General features: G+C 44.6%; 1 protein-coding gene across 2 annotated transcripts in view; it reads right to left on the minus strand.

The window, feature by feature from the left end:
* Positions 1–2,216: 2,216 nt before the first annotated feature.
* Positions 2,217–16,827, minus strand: part of Osbpl11 (oxysterol binding protein like 11) — a 77,234-nt gene continuing 62,623 nt past the window's right edge. For both annotated transcript variants that reach the window (XM_075965912.1, XM_075965903.1), the window contains exons 11-13: positions 11,228–11,410; positions 8,906–9,059; positions 2,217–3,758 (exon numbers count right to left, since the gene is read on the minus strand). In XM_075965912.1, coding sequence (XP_075822027.1) covers positions 3,696–3,758; positions 8,906–9,059; positions 11,228–11,410 — 400 coding nt within the window. In that variant the 3' untranslated portion in view covers positions 2,217–3,695. The remainder of the gene's footprint in view (positions 3,759–8,905; positions 9,060–11,227; positions 11,411–16,827) is intronic.

The following is a 16,827-nucleotide window of genomic DNA, read 5'->3' on the forward strand; positions in this document are numbered from 1 at the left end:
TCTTGGAGTCTGACCCACACCATTTTACGTTAGCGATATTTAAGAACAATTTGAAAAGATGTTTTCTGATAACAATTAACTCAGTCCCGATTGCACAACAATTTTAAGACATGTTTACAGTGATATTCTTTTTTAAAAATATTTATTTATTTATTTATTATGTATACAATATTCTGTCTGTGTGTCTGTTTACTCCGCCTACCTAATTTTCTGTCCTATCAGGGCCAAGGCAGTTTCTTTATTTAACCAATGACCTTCCTCCATCACCCCCGTGGTTGGCTCAGTAGTGTAACTTCAATTCCCATCCCTTTTAAACCTTAATTAAACTTTGAGAAAAACTAATGAATGTACTAGGGACAGAGGTGGAGCAGGACAGGATGTCATGAGGACATCACAGGCTTCATCCTGTGGGCTCTAATCTGCAGTGTCTTGCCTTCTAACCTTTGAGCCACTTTCTGTAGGATTTTTCCAGAAACAGAAGTATTTGGTCTTAGAAATCTTACATGCTGGCCAGTCAACAGCTTTTCGGTCTGGTTAGGGACTTCACAGAATCCTCTCAGGTCAAAGGAAGCTACGTACAAGGCCATCTAAATGCCAAGTTCAGAGGGAGGGATTCTAACCAGAATAAACAGACCACCTTTAGCTAAACAGAAGCATTTAAATTTCCAACTCTCATGAAGACAGCTATTTTTTTTAACCAATGAAATTAAATAAAATTATAGAAAGCTAGAAAATCTGTATAGGCCAGACTTTATAGCCCAAAGCTTGCCCACAGTCGCAGAAAGGAGTTCCAACCAGGGATTTGTAACGCGCATGCCTGGCCTTTTGCAACCGGAGGCACATAGATACCATCGCAGTAACATGAGTGGCCGTCACCCGCTGTGCTCCTAAACAGTCAAGAGGGATGCCCAGACTCCGAGCATGACTAGATCCTGCCTAAGGCAGCGAAGGAAAATGGGCACGTTCTGTGTGATTCCGTCATACCAAGTTTACAACACATAATATTCTGTGAGCCAACTGGGAGCCGCTGCCTCCCGGACAGGGGGAGGGCCTGGGAAAGCGAGGTGTGGTGGTAGATGCCAGTAATCCCAGCACGTGGGAGGGAGTTCAGGGCCAACCTGGGCTACTTGAGATCCTGTCTCTGTCTCTCTCTCTCTCACACACACACACACCACAAAACAGCAAATAAAAAAATCTCTGCAGGGGGCTGGAGAGATGGCTCAGTGGTTAAGAGCACTGACTGCTCTTTCAGAGGACCCAAGTTCAATCCCCAGCACCCACAGGCAGCTCAGAACTGTCTGTAACTCTTAAGATTTCTTTTTTTTTTTTTTTGTTTTTTTTTCGAGACAGGGTCTCTCTGTGGTTTTGGAGCCTGTCCTGGAACTAGCTCTGTAGACCAGGCTGGTCTCGAACTCACAGAGATCCGCCTGCCTCTGCCTCCCGAGTGCTGGGATTAAAGGCGTACACCACCACCGCCCGGCAACTCTTAAGATTTCTGACACTCTCACACATACATGCAGACAAAACACCAATACAAATAAAAGTAAATTTTAAAAAAATTTTAAAATTGTGACCCTTAAAAATTTCGTTAAATATCGGTGCTGGTGAGATGGCTCAGGGGTTAAGAGCACTTGCTGCTCTTCCAGAGGACTGAGATTTGGTTCCCAAGACTCACAAGCACATGCAACTCTGGCTCCAGGAGATCCAACACCCTCTTCTGGCTTCCACATGTGCAGGGCTGGAGAGATGCCTCAGTGGTTAAGAGCAATGGCTGCTCTTCCAGAGGACTGGGTTCAATTCCCCACAACCATGTGATAGCTCACAAGCATACATAAATAAAAATAAAATAATAAAACATTAAATCTAGGCAGGCATAGTGGTGCATGTTTTTAATCCCAGAACTCAGGAGGCAGAAGCAGGTGGTCTCTGTTTTTACTTATTTATTTGTTTGTTTTTTGTTTGTTTGTTTATTTTGTCAAGACAGGGTTACTGTGTAGCCCTGGCTGTCCTAGAATTCTCTGCAGACCAGGCTGGTCTTGAACTCAGAGATCCACCTGCATCTGCCTCCCACGTGCTGGGAATAAAAGCGTGTGGTTTGTTTCCCTAGGGAGATTCCCCTGGAAAGAACTAATTTCCTTTGCAAGTGGCGGGTGGGGGAGGGGGACGTGCATCACAAATATAAATTTCTCTCCACTCATAAAGCAGACGACAACATTGCTGTTCTCTATTTTTATTATTTTTCAATTTTCCCAACACATGAACTATAGCTCATTTTGAGATTTTTTTTTCAGTGCACTTCACAGCAAAAATGAAAAGGGAATCATTAAAATGGTTGTACACAAACCAATTCTTTTAATTTACAATTTGCTGAAAAAAATCACTGTTGCTGTTTTCATCCTTTTAACCCTTCTCAAGAAAGAGGTTCTCAGAGCACAGCCACAGCGGCCTGGCTCGGCGGCTGAGTGACAGGTGTGCGCTCCTTCCGCACACCAGCTGGAAGACCATGGGCAGGAGCAGGGTAAGGCACCACTCTGGGACAGTGAAGGGAGCTTGCAGTAAAGGCCAGCACCACGAGGGGGCGCTCAGCAAACACTCAAACAAATGAAACCATAATTAGCACTACTCAGTTCATGGCCGGCAATTCCCACTAAAATGTCAATAAAAACCCAACTTCTACCTGAGTGCACATTCCTGCCTCTATCTCACACTTTCCTCAGCTTCTAGATTTCCTTAGAAATGGAATAAACCCTACTTTGCGTGCACTCAGTCACGGACATAATTGAATTACTGACAGACATGAACAGGCTTTAGTTTTAACTTCTGAGTGAACAGAGGTCAGATAAAGCAAACTTACTCAGGAGAGCACATAATACTGAATATGAACCTACAAATGAAAAGAGGTACGGAAAAAGTAACAGCTTTGTTTTTTAGTATTTGCTATTTTTTTTAATGCCTTAGTTCTTGAGAAAGGCCAAAATCTCATATTGAGATGAACGTATTTTAAAAAATTGTCTCTTAAGTGTAATATTTAATAAAACTAGGTATTGAAAAATGTTCTGAAATTTTTCAAGTCAATGTTGTTTTCAAGTATATTAAAATGCTCAGAAGAAAAAAATTCCTCCATGGTTACAATTCTAATTATAAATACCCTTTTAAAAGAGAGTTCCAACAGAGCAAGTGATGGGCTTCATCGGGCGCAGGCACAGCCTCCGAAGGAAGAGGCCTTGGGATGTGAACACTGACTTCAGGCACAATGGCGCGATCCACTTGTAGGTCCCGCTAGTCTCCCTCTTGGTGTGGAAGAGCAGTGAGGACTTCAGTGTGGACAGAAAGCAAACACTCTGCAAGGGACCTGACTTTTCACTACAAAGGAACCAGAGTCGCTGAGTTCTCACTGCTGTCATCTGTCGCCCCGCACAAACAGGGGCTCGAGCAGATAGAAGATGACACACGTACTGGGGGGTGGAAGGCTCTAAGATGGTATTGCTCACGGTGGTGAACAGGCTGCCGAGAGGCCCATCACGTGTCCTGAACACTTTGGTCTTGCTGCGGGGTGATGAGCTCGAGTAGGTACATTCGTGTTCAGCTAGTTTCAGGCTGTGCAATTGGAGGCAGGTCACTCAGTGCAACGACTCCGTCTGAGAGGGCTTGGGATACAGGAGACCCTCATTTGGTCCAGTCTCAGAAAGCATGTGTCACTCTGCTGGCTGTGACGGAATTCCTTTCCAAAGGGGTTTGTGATAAACCCAGCCATCTCCCTGAAACAAGTAAAAGGGATTAAAGCAGCATCCTGCCAGCATCTCCAGGCAGAAACCCAGCCAGGAGCAATAGCAAAATGAGGATCCCCGATACAATCCCAGACCATGCTTGCAGTTTAGGGGGACACCACGGTTTGAATGTGAATGGTTCCCCCACAGGCTGATGGTGTGTTGAGGTTGAGGAACCTTTTAGAAGTAAGGTCTCACTGGAGGCCGTGGGCTGCTGGGGGACTTGGGACTGTGGGGATTTTGTCCAGCTCTGCTTCCTATCGACCTGATTGCCAAGGTGACACAACCAGCCTTCCTGAACTCCCAGCAGGCCCGCTGCCTGACACCAAAACAGACTACAGCCCTGAATCCCCCCCCCTTAGTGTCAGGGATTCTGTCAGAGGCAAGGAAAGGAACTGTGCCGTGTGGAAATACCGTTCCTGACTCTTGCACATGTAATTCTGCAGAGGTCACCTGTACAATTCTTCCATTTGCCAAGATGGTGCAGACCAAGTCCCACAGAACACAGGTAGCAGGCAAGCACAAGGAAATGTTCATGAAGTGCAGACCAGAGAGCAGAGGGAGGGGAGAGCTATGGCAGCGATGCAGAAAAGCCGACTGCGGCAGACAGAGCGGGATGTGGCCGCAGGTCAGGGTAATGAGGACAGCAGGCCTAGGTTTAGAGGGCTAGGAAACTCAGGCTAGAATTCTGCCTCTTTCCCTACGTCTCCTTCAATCTATTCATAATTCATAATATCCTGTAACAATCAGGACTGTCTTCATAAGCCTTGTCTTTGATCACAGGGCCCTGTTTAAACAACGAATCCTGAGGACCACAATGCAAATCTACTGAACTTAACCCCTCCCGCCCCCCGACAGGGTTTCTCTGTAGCTTTGGAGACTGGCCTGGAACTCCCTACCTCCCAAGAGCTGGGATTAAAGGTGTGCACCACCACCAGGCTCATTCACCCATTCTTTCACACTGCCTTATGCCTAGAAACCCCTACTTGTTAACATCAAATGCAGAACTGAGTTTACTCTTTGTCCTTGACTCCAACTGTTTATAATGGGGTCTTCCTTCACGTCAAGGTATCAACCACTAGGCTGTTCATTCCACGAAGTCATCTGGTCTATAGATCTCAGCACTTACACTGCTCTCATCATTTTATGAGATCTTATCATTTATGTATATTATTATATATTATATACTATAAATATTATATATTTATCTAATCAATTTATGATGTGCTAGCCAATCACCTTACTCTATGGACAAAAACCACAGGCTTTGAGCTCCTGGTGGGTGGCACACAGCTATAATCCTAGCACTTGCCGACTGAGGTAGGAGGACTGAGTGAGTCTAGCGGAAAGGAGATGGAAGCCATGAGAAGCCAAAGTTCTCATACAATATATTTATGAAGTGCCTATGATATGCTAAGTGCTGTGGACGCCACCCCAGGAATCCCTGCAGCGAAGAGCCTGCATGAGCACAGAGGCTCACAACCCATGACTGGCAACCACCCTCAGCCTTACTGGTTCCCTGCAGTGCTTCTCACCTGGGATCAAACACAGAGCAAGGGCAGGCAAGAACAGCACACACCTCCACCCTGTCTGTTACACGAATGTCAAGGCTAGCACAAGCAAGGGGACAAAGGGACCCAGATCTAAGCTTGCATTTCTAAACTATGATTCCAGGGGCAGTCACAAAGAACATCTAGGTGGAACAAACCCATTATTTCAGTAGACATCACAGTGTGTGGGGATAGGGGGCTGCCGAGAGGGTTTAACGGTGAAGATCACTTGCTGTTCTTGCAGAGGGCCCAGGTTTGGTATCTAGACCGCACATGGGTGGTTCATAACTGTGACTCCAGGTCAAGGAGATCTGACACCCTCTTCCGGCTTCCTCACGTACCGTATGTGTACAGATGTGGTGCACATGTACATATGCACATCAACACGCATACACATACATCTCAAAAAAATGAGGTCGGTTCTCAGTATTGCATATAAATTATAAATGAGGGAGAGGTGACTCAGAGGTTAAGAGCACTGACTGCTTTTTCAGAGGTCCTGAGTTCAATTCCCAGTAACCACATGGTGGCTCACAACCTTCTGTAATAAGATCTGGTGTCCTCTTCTGGTGTGCAGGCATGATGGAGGTAGAATGTTGTATACATACTAAATAAATAAATCTTTATAAAAAATTATAAATGAGATGTTTACTTGTGGTGGTGATTTGAAGCTCACAGGGCATGGCACTATTAGGAGGTGTGGCCTTGCTGGACTAGGTTGGGGAGGAAGTGTTGCTCTCTTTGTGCTGCCTTTAGATTCGGTTGCAGAACTCTCAGCTACCTCTGCAGCACCATGTCTGCCTGCATGCTGCCATACTTCTTGCCATGATAATGCACTAAACCTCTGTACTGTAAGCAGCCACAATTAAATGCTTTCTTCTAGAAGAGTTTGCTGTGGTTATAGTGTCTCTTCACAGCAATAGAAAACCTAAGACACATGTCCTGCTAGCAGCAAGAATGTCAGGGTGCTACTGGGCGTGGTGGCGCATGCTTTAAACCAAGTAGTTGGGAGGCAGAGGCAGAGGCAGAGGCGGGCCGACCTCTGTGAGTTCTAGGCTGACCTGGTTGACATGGAGTTCCAGGCCAGGTAGGGTACACAGTGAAACCCTGTCTCAAAAAAGAAAGGGAAGAAGAATGAAAGAATGAAACAGGGCTACCCTTAAAATCCTGTTAATGCCATGTATGACAAGCGGAGCTCCTGTGCAGTGCAGATCTAGTTTTTAACAACAGACAGATCTGTTCCTGTCATACCCATTTCTTTAACCCAAAGTTACCTGGGTATAATTCTGAATAGCAATTACAAATGTATATTTGTTCATAGAAAAATATAGAGATGGAGCTGGGCAGTGGTGGCTCACACATTTAATCCCAGCATTTAGGAGGCAAAAACATGCAGATCTCTGAGTTCAAGGCCAGCCTGGTCTACAAAGTGAGTTCCAGGACAGCCAGAGCTGTTGTACAGAGAAACCCTGTCTTGAAAAACACCAAAAGTAAATAATAAACAAATAAATAATGAAAAAAGAGAGGTGGGGACTGGTGAGAGAGTAAAGGCACTTGCCACTTAACCTGGCAACCTTCCAACATGGTAAAAGGAAAGAATCAACTTCAGTCACATACTTCTCCTACCTCTGTATTAGCACATGTGAAGTCCATCCACCAGAAGAAAAAAAACAAAAACAGGGGGTGGGGGATGTAAAAATGTTCTATTTGTTATTCTTATCAAAAAAAAGTTGGTAAAAGAAAAAGTACAGGTGCTATTAAAATGAATTATGGATTAAAAAAACTTTTATTATTACTGTATGTGCATGTGTGAGTGCCAGTCACGGGTGTGCAACAAGGCACACATGGAGGTCAGAGGACAACATTCGGGAGCTGTTTCTCCTCCATGGCATGTCCCACAGTCAAACTAGTCAGCATCATACACCATTTCCTACTGAGTTATCTCATAGTCTCTATGTGTACATATCTGTGCCTAGGTGAGTTTATGTGTACTGTGTGTGCAGGTTTTTGAGGGTCCCCTGCAGCAGGAGTTACTGAGAACTGATCCCAGGTCATCTGCAAGGGTAGCAAATGCTCTTAAATACTGAATTAATCTCTGAATTATGGATTGCTTTGCTTTTTGCTTTCCAAGACAGAGTTTCTTCTGTCTAACAGCTCTGGCTGTCCAGCAACTAGCTGTGTAGACCAGGCTGGCCTTGAACTCACAGAGATCCACCTGCCTTTGCCTCCCCGAGTGCTGGGATTAAAGGCATTAAAGGCGTGCGCCACCACGGCCCGGCCCTAAATTCTGGATTTGTGAGGGCAAAGATGACAGTGAGGTGGCTTTTCAGAGGATCATTAGTTTTCTGAGGAAGACTACTGACAAGAAAGGTGTTCTTCATCTCAGTGCTAGTTACCAGCCACCCTGCTCTGAACCACCGATAACAACGAATGCTTTAGGTTGCTGCAGCTGGAATCTATCTAAACATCACTTAGTTCAACTGCAAGTCAGTGGCTCAAGATCTACAAAAGCCATGGGTTTTACATGTTGCAGCAGGCCAGCAACACACTGTTACGTTCTGACTCTGTGTTTTTGATTGTTATACAGTATCTTCTGATGTTATTTCCAAGACTTGCTTGGTGGTAATTTGGGCGCTAGCTAAGTACTTAACTTTTGGTTCTGGTGACCAAACCCAGTTTTCAAAATGCCAAACAAATACTATACTGCTAAGATATTCTTCTAGTCCCTGATACAAATTTCTATGTCGCAAGCCCCATTTACTGTGAAGAAACTTATAAAACACCTTTGATTTTCCTTCTCTATGCTAAACACCCTACATTAACCACTTTGCAACCCCCGCATGGCCAATGAAATTTCTTGTCTTCGTTAAAATGCGATGCTAGAACTGAACAGAGCTGAGGATGTGACGTAAAGGATTGTCAACTTATCCTACTCTTCCTACTACTGAACTAGGTTAGCATTTAATTTGTGGCCCATTTTAGTCTCCAAATATATTTTATCTGATCTCTAGGAAAGATATATTACTTGAACAAACTGTGGAAAGTGCACGAGAAAGTTCCCCATTAAGTTAGACTGTGCGTGAGTGTGTATGCGTGTGCATGTGTGTGTGCTAGATTTCAAAAGTGGGTATCTTCCTCAGGCATTCTCATTTTTTTACACTTTAAAAATTACATTTAATTAATTAATTAATTTTGTGTATATGTGTGGAGGTCAACTTGGAGGAGACAGGTCTCTTCTACCATGTAGATCCTGGCGATCAGATTCAGATCACTGGGCTTGGTGGCAAGCGCCTTACCCATGAGCCACCTTGCTGGCTGGCTACTTTTATTTTTTGAGGCAGGGTCTCTCACTGAGGCTGGAGCTCTCTGATTCACTATGTCTCTGCCTCCCCAGCACTGAATTAGAGCCCTTTGTGTGAGTTCTGGGGATCTGAACTCAGGTTCTCCCACTTATACAGCGAGGGCTTTACTGCTTGGCCATCTCCCAGCCCCTAGATAGACTACTTTGAACATAAAGCTGTGCAGCAGCTAGCGACTCAACAATAAACAGGGAAGCCAGAGTCCCGCAGGAATGCACACAGAACATACCTCTTTAATAAAATACTTGGTTGTCCAGGGTGTGCCTGTTTCAGTCCGATGTCTTTCTTCAGTTCTCTGCCGTTCTTCCAAGGCACGTTTGTGCTCTGTGGCCTTGTCAATTTCAGATTCCCTCAGAGCATCTGTTACATCTTTCCATAATCGTCTAAAATTAAAAATGGCCTATTTTACAAATAGTCTTTTAAAAGAGGATAATTTAAAAGTCACAATAATTTTCTTTTTCTCTTTTTTATTCTGATCGCAGCTTCCCCTCCCAACTCTCTTCCCAGCATGACCCCGCCCAAATAATTTCTAACATTTACATTTTTCTAAATCATTTTGCAGCTCTGAGTTGGAGAGCACAGACAGGACCTCTGTTGTGATGTCCAGATTGCCGCAACAGTTGATGGGTTTTATTTATTTTTTTAAATATTTATTTATTTATTATATACAATATTCTGGTGCCGGAAGAGGGCACCAGACCTCTTTACAGATGGTTGTGAGCCACCATGTGGTTGCCGGGAATTGAACTCAGGACCTTTGGAAGAGCAGGCAATGCTCTTAACCACTGAGCCATCTCTCCAGCCCCAGTTGATGGGTTTTAAATTGAGAAGCTCAACTAAGAAGCATTTTCTCAAGTTTCCTAAACACAACTATTCTGTTTTTAGGAAACTTTCAGAAAGTAACAAATAACATGAGATATCTTTACAAGGCTGAAATGCAGGAGGTTGAGCTATGGCTTGCCCACACCTGTGGTGGTGCCTTCAGTCCCCAGCTCCACATAACACTGGGCATGGCAGGGCATCCTGTAATCCCAGTGCTTAGGAGGCAGACGCAGGACAGCGAGTTCAAGGTTATCCTAGGCTGTACAGAGAGTTCATGGCTAGCCTGAGGTACAAAGAACCCCCACAGCCCAAAGAGAAGACAAATAATCCAATAGAAAAGAAATTAAAAAAAATGCTTTGTGAAAGATGCTACTTCCTCATTAATTTGAGATTAACATATGAGCACCATATCGGTCGCTGGGAACTATAAATTACGGCCACGAGCGCTTCATCTCTATCAGAACATAGAGTAGAGACAGACACTGGGGATATGGAGAAACTGGAAGTGGAAGGGTTCTAAAAGAAAAATCAATGAAACCAAAAGATGGTTGAATATAATAAAACTTTAATCACACTGACCATGGGGAGGAAAATCACAGTATAAAGAATAAGTCCTGGGGCTGGAATGATGGCTCAGTGGTTAAGAGCACTAGCTATTAGCTACTCTTTCAGAGGACCTAGTTCAATTCCCAGAACCATGTGGCAGCTCACAACTGTCTGTAACTCCAGTTCCACGGTACTCAAAACCCTCATGCAAAAAAGACGCCAATGTACATGAATACTTAAAAAAAAAGAAAAAAAACTGGGCAGCAATGGAGCACGCCTTTAATCCCAGCACTTTGGAGGCAGACGGATCTCTGTGAATTCGAGGCCAGCCTGATCCACAGAGTGAGTTTCAGCACAGCCAAGGCTACACAGAAAAACCCTGTCTTGAAAAAAAAGAAGAAAGAAAGAGTCTGGGGCATCACTGTACCCACAGGAGGAAGGAAGAAAGAGCCTGGGGCATCACTGTACCCACAGGAGGAAAGGAAGAAAGAGTCTGGGGCACTGTACCCACAGGAGGAAGGAAGAAAGAGTCTGGGGCATCACTGTACCCACAGGAGGGAAGGTGGTTCCATTAACTGCAAATAAATTGATAACTACTCAAACTAATTTTTTTTTTAGTTTTTAGAGACAGGGTTTTTCTTGTGTAACCCTGGCTGTCTGGGAACTAGCTCTGTAGAACAGGCTGATCTCGAACTCAGAAAGGTCTACCTGCCTCTGCCTCCTGAGTACTGGGATTAAAAGTGTGCACCACCACCATACTGCGTGTAAGTGAGAATATGTTAATGAAGTTGAAGCGATTCAGATCTCTGATACTATGTGAAAACCTGGCCAGCGCTAGTTTATTGGCGGAGGGAGATGACAGTGTGCTGTGGGGTCAGAGGGACAACCTTGTGGGGTTAGTGCTTTCCTTCTACCTTTTACATGGGTTCTGAGATTGAATTTATGCTGTCAGCCATGTAGGCAAGTACCTTTACCCTCAGAACCATCTCGCCAGCCAGGTTAGTTTTAATGTAGGAGACAAAAACTTGCCAATTATTTTTCATACATAAAATGTCATAGCTGGCAAGGGGTTTTAAAGTTAAATAAATCAGACCAACACTTTCATTTAATAGATGGCAAAGCTGATATAAACTGCAGTAACTTAGTGAAGGGCTTAGCTAGACTAGGCGTGAGGGTGACATACCTGGACTCAAAGGGATCCTGCTTCTCCAGAGGCCTCACTCTCTTCTTCGTCACAGCCAGCTTAGTCAGGTCCACGCACTTGGTCTCGCCATTGCTGTAGGTGAACTCCAGAACACTGTTCCACTCCCCCTGTACTCTGCACACCACAGTGTTGGAAACATTGTGCTTCACTTCGGCTGTGACGCTACAGCGGGGGGAGCAAAGGTGTCCTCAGAATTCACAACTTTAAATTAGCTAGAGACCACATTTCAACTTGCCAGTCCCTGGGCCAGTGAAGACCAATCCTGTTCCGGATCCCTAGGGCTGTTCAGCTGCATCAGTTTTAGTCTTCAGGAAGAATATTAACAACCAGACTGGACGTCATTAGCACAAACGGACAGTCACGTCTACCATGTCTGTTACAGTATACAAATGTGACAGCACTATGATCTAGCTCTCCCTCACTGGCCCTTCTGCCCAAAACACCTCAAGTTCTAGAGATCAACCACCCATACTTATTAATTTGTGATTTTCTTTCCCTAAACAGGGTTTCTCCATGTAGCCATGGCTGTCCTAGAACTTGTTCTATATACCAGGCTGGCCTCAAACTCACAGAGATCCATCTGCCTCTGCCTCCCAAGCACTGGGACTGAAGCTGTGAGTCACCATGCCTAGCCCAAAAATCACAATTTTAAATTCAATACAAAACTTGAATAAGTCATTAATAGTTAGAAAAATATGAAATACAATTAAAATTCTAAGTTCACTGGCTAAAGCAGAAAAGTGAGGAGTGGTGATCTATGGAAGCATATGGAGTTCCTAGAAAGTAGTAACGTGAGGAGTGGTGATCTATGGAAGCACATGGAGTTCGTAGAAAGTAGTAACGTGAGGAGTGGTGATCTATGGAAGCATATGGAGTTCATAGAAAGTAGTAACGTGAGGAGTGGTGATGATCTATGGAAGCATATGGAGTTCCTAGAAAGTAGTAACGTGAATGGCAGCACCTGGACGCCAGCAGACAGCGGTGCAGATGTAGCTTAGGTGGAAGGCACAAAGAAAAACGTCAAACATGTTTAATGAAGTGTGTTTCCTGTAGAATAAAGTTGAGGTAAGTTCAAAACTCAGGGAATAGGGGCTGGAGAGATGGCTCAGTGGTTAAGAGCACTGACTGCTCTTCCAGAGGTCCTGAGTTCAATTCCCAGCAACCACATGCTGGCTCACAACCAACTGTAATGAGATCTGGCACCCTCTTCTGATATGTGGGCATACATGGAGGCAGAATGTTGCATACTTAATAAATAAATCTTTAAAAAAAAACAAAACAAAACTCAGGGAATAGCAGGCAGGTTAAAGTCTAATGACTGTCCAGAGCCTGTGATTTATTTAGGTCCAAAAGAAAACTTGGGAGACCCAAGGCAGCACAAGGAATGAGGTAGCATTAGCTGTGTGTATACAAGGCAGGAAACCAGGAAGGAAGGAAGTGAGCTGCAAACTCAGAGCTCAAGACAGGTGGGTAGAGAGTCCAATAACAAAGGGTCTGTGGGCCAGATCTTGGGAGCCTAGGGGTATGATGGTTTAGAGTGAAGAACAAACATTCAAAATGCAAATCAGATGTAACTGCTAACTGTGATTCACAGGACACAAAGAACATAGCTACACACCCACTTGGTTATAGGAGCAGGAACTCTTAAATTGTATTTCAAACCATTTGAATAAACAAATTGTATTGCAAAGGGCTCCTTAGAAGTCAGACAAAATGTCTGTTTAGGGGTCACTACTGTTGGACTCTAACGTCCAAACACCAAGAAGGAGTCACCCCCAGAGACCATCTCATACACCACAGCCGATGCAAAAGCATGAGGATTTTATTAATTCTGTCATGACAGGATCCCCCAGCATTCGGGAAGCCGAGGGACCTCGAATAGCTGGTACAGTCTACTTTTAAAGGGGCCACAGAAGCAAGGGGGGGGGTTGTTCTTTGACTATTCTGATTGGCCTATTCGAAAGGGCTATTACCAATAATTGACTGGAGAGCTGTTGCCAGATCAGATGAAGTAAGAGGTCATTTTGACCCTGTTTCCCAGGGGACTGAATCAAAACATACATATATGGGTTCAGGAACTGAGTATGTGCGAGTGTAGCTGTTAGGTCCTTGGTTCCCAGGGGAGGAGGGGAAGCACTGTGGCACAGAGGCTGAGAGGATTCAGAATTGTCAAAAATAGCTTCAGGATTGTCTTAAAGTCTTACAACTACATTATTTCTCAAAAAAATTTTTAGATTTATTTATTTTATGTGCATGGATATTTTGTCTGCATATATGTGATTAGCATTTACATGTCTGGTGCCTGCAGAGGTCAAAAGAAGGTCTTGGATCCCCTGGGACTGGAGTTACGCGTGGTTGTGAGCTGCCATGAGGGTGCTGGAAACTGAACCTGAGTCCTCTGCAAGAGCACTAAGCGCTCTTAACCACTGAGCTATCTCTGTAACAGTCTGTCCTGTTCCTTTAAGAGACAAGCTCCACCCACTCCCCCCTTCTGCTGAGGCAAGTGTGATCCTTCCTTCTGCTTCCAGCCTGTGCTCTGCCCTGTTTCTCTTTGGAAGAGGCTGCTGCTGCTGCTGTGCCCCCCCCCCCCTTTTACTAAATAGACTATATCCAAACTCACTCTGCATGGTGCGCCTATCCGTCTCGCACCTGCCTGGGACCCATAGAGGCTTGCGACATTGGCATACTTTTAGATGAAAGACCAGACCATCTCTTCATAGTTACTTAACTTGGTCACTGTACTATAAAGGCAGCCAGGGAACAAAAGGAAATTAAAGGACACAACTGTGCTCTGCTCTACCCTTCTCTAGTCTAATTCAAGAATGTCCACACTATCTTTTCATCTAACTCACTGTACGTGTCACCGTGGCTACCTCTGACATGCCTGTCCTCTGTGCTGTACGCATCTACATATACATTTACCCAGTGTCTGCAGCACTGTCGTGTACCCACACACAAATGATCAAGTGTGTGGTGTTAGGGAGACACAGGCCTTGTGCATGCTGGTAAATGTTTTACCTCTGAGCTACATCCCCAACCCTATCCAGAAGAACTATTTGTGATAGGCAAAAGTTAGAAACGATATAAACAGCTGTCAAAATTAAAATGCATTGTAAAGGCTAAAGAGATGGCTCAGAGGTGAAGGGCACTTGCTGCTCTCAAAAGGGAACCATTTTGGTGCTCAGCACCCACATTGAGGGGGCTCATAGTTGCCTGTGACTCCAGTTCTGTGGAGGCCCAAAAAGGCCTATTTCCACTTTGACCAAAGGTCAGAGACTGTTTCAGGAACTAGCTGAAGATAAAGTTAGATTGTAATCTGGAGAATAATCTTGAGAAACAGGGAGTTGTCCCCTTGTGATTTTAGGAACTAGGTGATTATGACCTCGAGTGATCTTGAGAGGCAGGGAGTTGTCCCCTTGTGACTTTCTGTGACACCCTCCCTGCCCCTTTCGGATTGTTGGGCTGTGGTTTCTTCCTATAAAAACCCCTTCTCCAGGTCACTCAGGGTCGAACTCTTCCCCTGTGTGGGTTATGAGTCTTGACCCCAGTGTACTGGTTCCCGTCTCATCAATTAAAGCCTCGTGTGATTGCACCAAGGACGGTCTCTCGTGAGTTACGTGAGTTACTGGGGGGTGGGGGTCGTGTTATCCCGAGACTTGAGTGAGAGTCTCCCAGCACGGGGATTTCACTACCTCAAAGGTCCTACCTAGTAGTAAATCAGAGAGCTCCGCTCTCTCAAGGTTGTGGTCAACAGGTGTGGCTAATTGCCAGACCCCCTGCTCCTGAAATAAGGAAGTAGTTTGTTTGTTCCTACCTCAAACAGGAGTCTAAGGATCCACTAAGTTCCAGTTCCCTTTATAAAAATAACTTGGGATTCCACCCAGGGAGTGGTTTGCCTACAGAGTATTTTGGTCTAAGGCGTGGGTGTGACTTGGTGACTTGTTTTGTTTCAGCAACAGAATGTTTAGCTATGAATGTAGCTGCAACTTTCAATTGGTAGGTTCATTTCCTTGTTATCCTGTAAAGTCAGTCTTTTGTCTTACTATTAACTTTTGGGGTCAGGGCTATTTTAAGCAGTTGGAAATTAAACACGAGCGAATTCCCTCTTGATACTAGCCAATATCTTTCTCCCTTTTATTATTTTCATTTGGGTCTTCATATTCTTTTTTTTTTTTTTTTTTTGATTTTCAAGACAGGGTTTCGCAGGGCGGTGGTGGCGCACGCCTTTAATCCCAGCACTCTGATCTCTGTGAGTTCGAGGCCAGCCTGATCTACAAGAGCTAGTGCCAGGACAGGCTCCAAAGCTACAGAGAAACCCTGTCTTGAAAAACTAAAAAAAAAAGAAAAGAAAAAAAAAAAAAGACAGGGTTTCTCTGTAGCTTTTGGTTCCTGTCCTGGAACTAGCTCTTCTAGACCAGGCTGGCCTCGAACTCACAGAGATCCACCTGCCTCTGCCTCCCGAGTGCTGGGATTAAAGGTGTGCGCCACCACCGCCCGGCTGGGTTTTCATATTCTTTACTGTATTTCTAATCCCCATGCCCTTACCCTGCCTGGAGAGAGGTATTTTTGTCGAGGTTGGTCCCCGACACAGTTCCAGGGGATCTGACACCCTCTTCTGACTTCCATAGGTACCTGCATGCATGTGGCTTACAGGCATGCACATAAACATACACACACACCAAAAAGTAAGCAAATAAGATATGAAGTATCAGTTGTGGCATAGTTACACAACGGGATACAGGCCTTGCCTCCTGCAAGTATACGAGGAGAAATATCTAAAAACCTAGAACTGAACAAAATAAGTAGAGTATAAAAGACAACATAGTGTATGCAGGCTTTAAAACTAATGTGTGGTATTAGAAATCAGCACAGTGGTTCCCAGGGTGGCAGTAGTTAGCCCAGGAGAGGAGGGAAATAAACTATCAATCAAAGATAGTCCTCCAGGATGTTAGGGATCTGCCATAGTGAGGTAAAGACCTCTGAATATTCATGACTTGGTATATTCTTGTATGGATACTATTTTTAAAATAAAGAGTTCATAGGAAAACTACTCCACACTTCCAGAACAGTTGTCAAAGGTTAAGGAAAGAGTAGGCAGCCTCAAGATCCTACGGAAAACTTGTTTTGCCTGTCTGATGATCCGGAAGAGCGCTACAGGGGCTGGCCTGCAGGAGAGGACACAGCAGCTGACTCCACAGAGGACCAGCACCTAGACACATCTTCAATTTGTGTTATGTTTAGACATATGTTCACCCTAGCTTGTAGTAGGCTTCCTTCACTGAGCTTTGACTGATTCTGAATTCCTTTGGTCTGAACTGTGCCACAGACCACAAACAATTCTAGTTTCTATGCCGTTAGCAACTTCATAGGGAAATAGGAAACCAACACATGAGTTAGTATGGTGGCATCAGTGCTGTTTTAGAGCAAGGTTGAATATCCAGAGTGCTTTCTTTCCTTTTTTGTGTGTGTCCGTCTGTCTGTGTGTGGTTGTTAACTGGTGGTGGCACACGTCTGTCAGTTCAAGGAAAGCCTCATCTACAAACCAAGTTTCAGGACAGCAGGGAAATCCTGTCTTGAAA

Source organism: Microtus pennsylvanicus, chromosome 1 (genome assembly GCF_037038515.1).
Source record: "Microtus pennsylvanicus isolate mMicPen1 chromosome 1, mMicPen1.hap1, whole genome shotgun sequence".
Taxonomy (NCBI): domain Eukaryota; kingdom Metazoa; phylum Chordata; class Mammalia; order Rodentia; family Cricetidae; genus Microtus; species Microtus pennsylvanicus.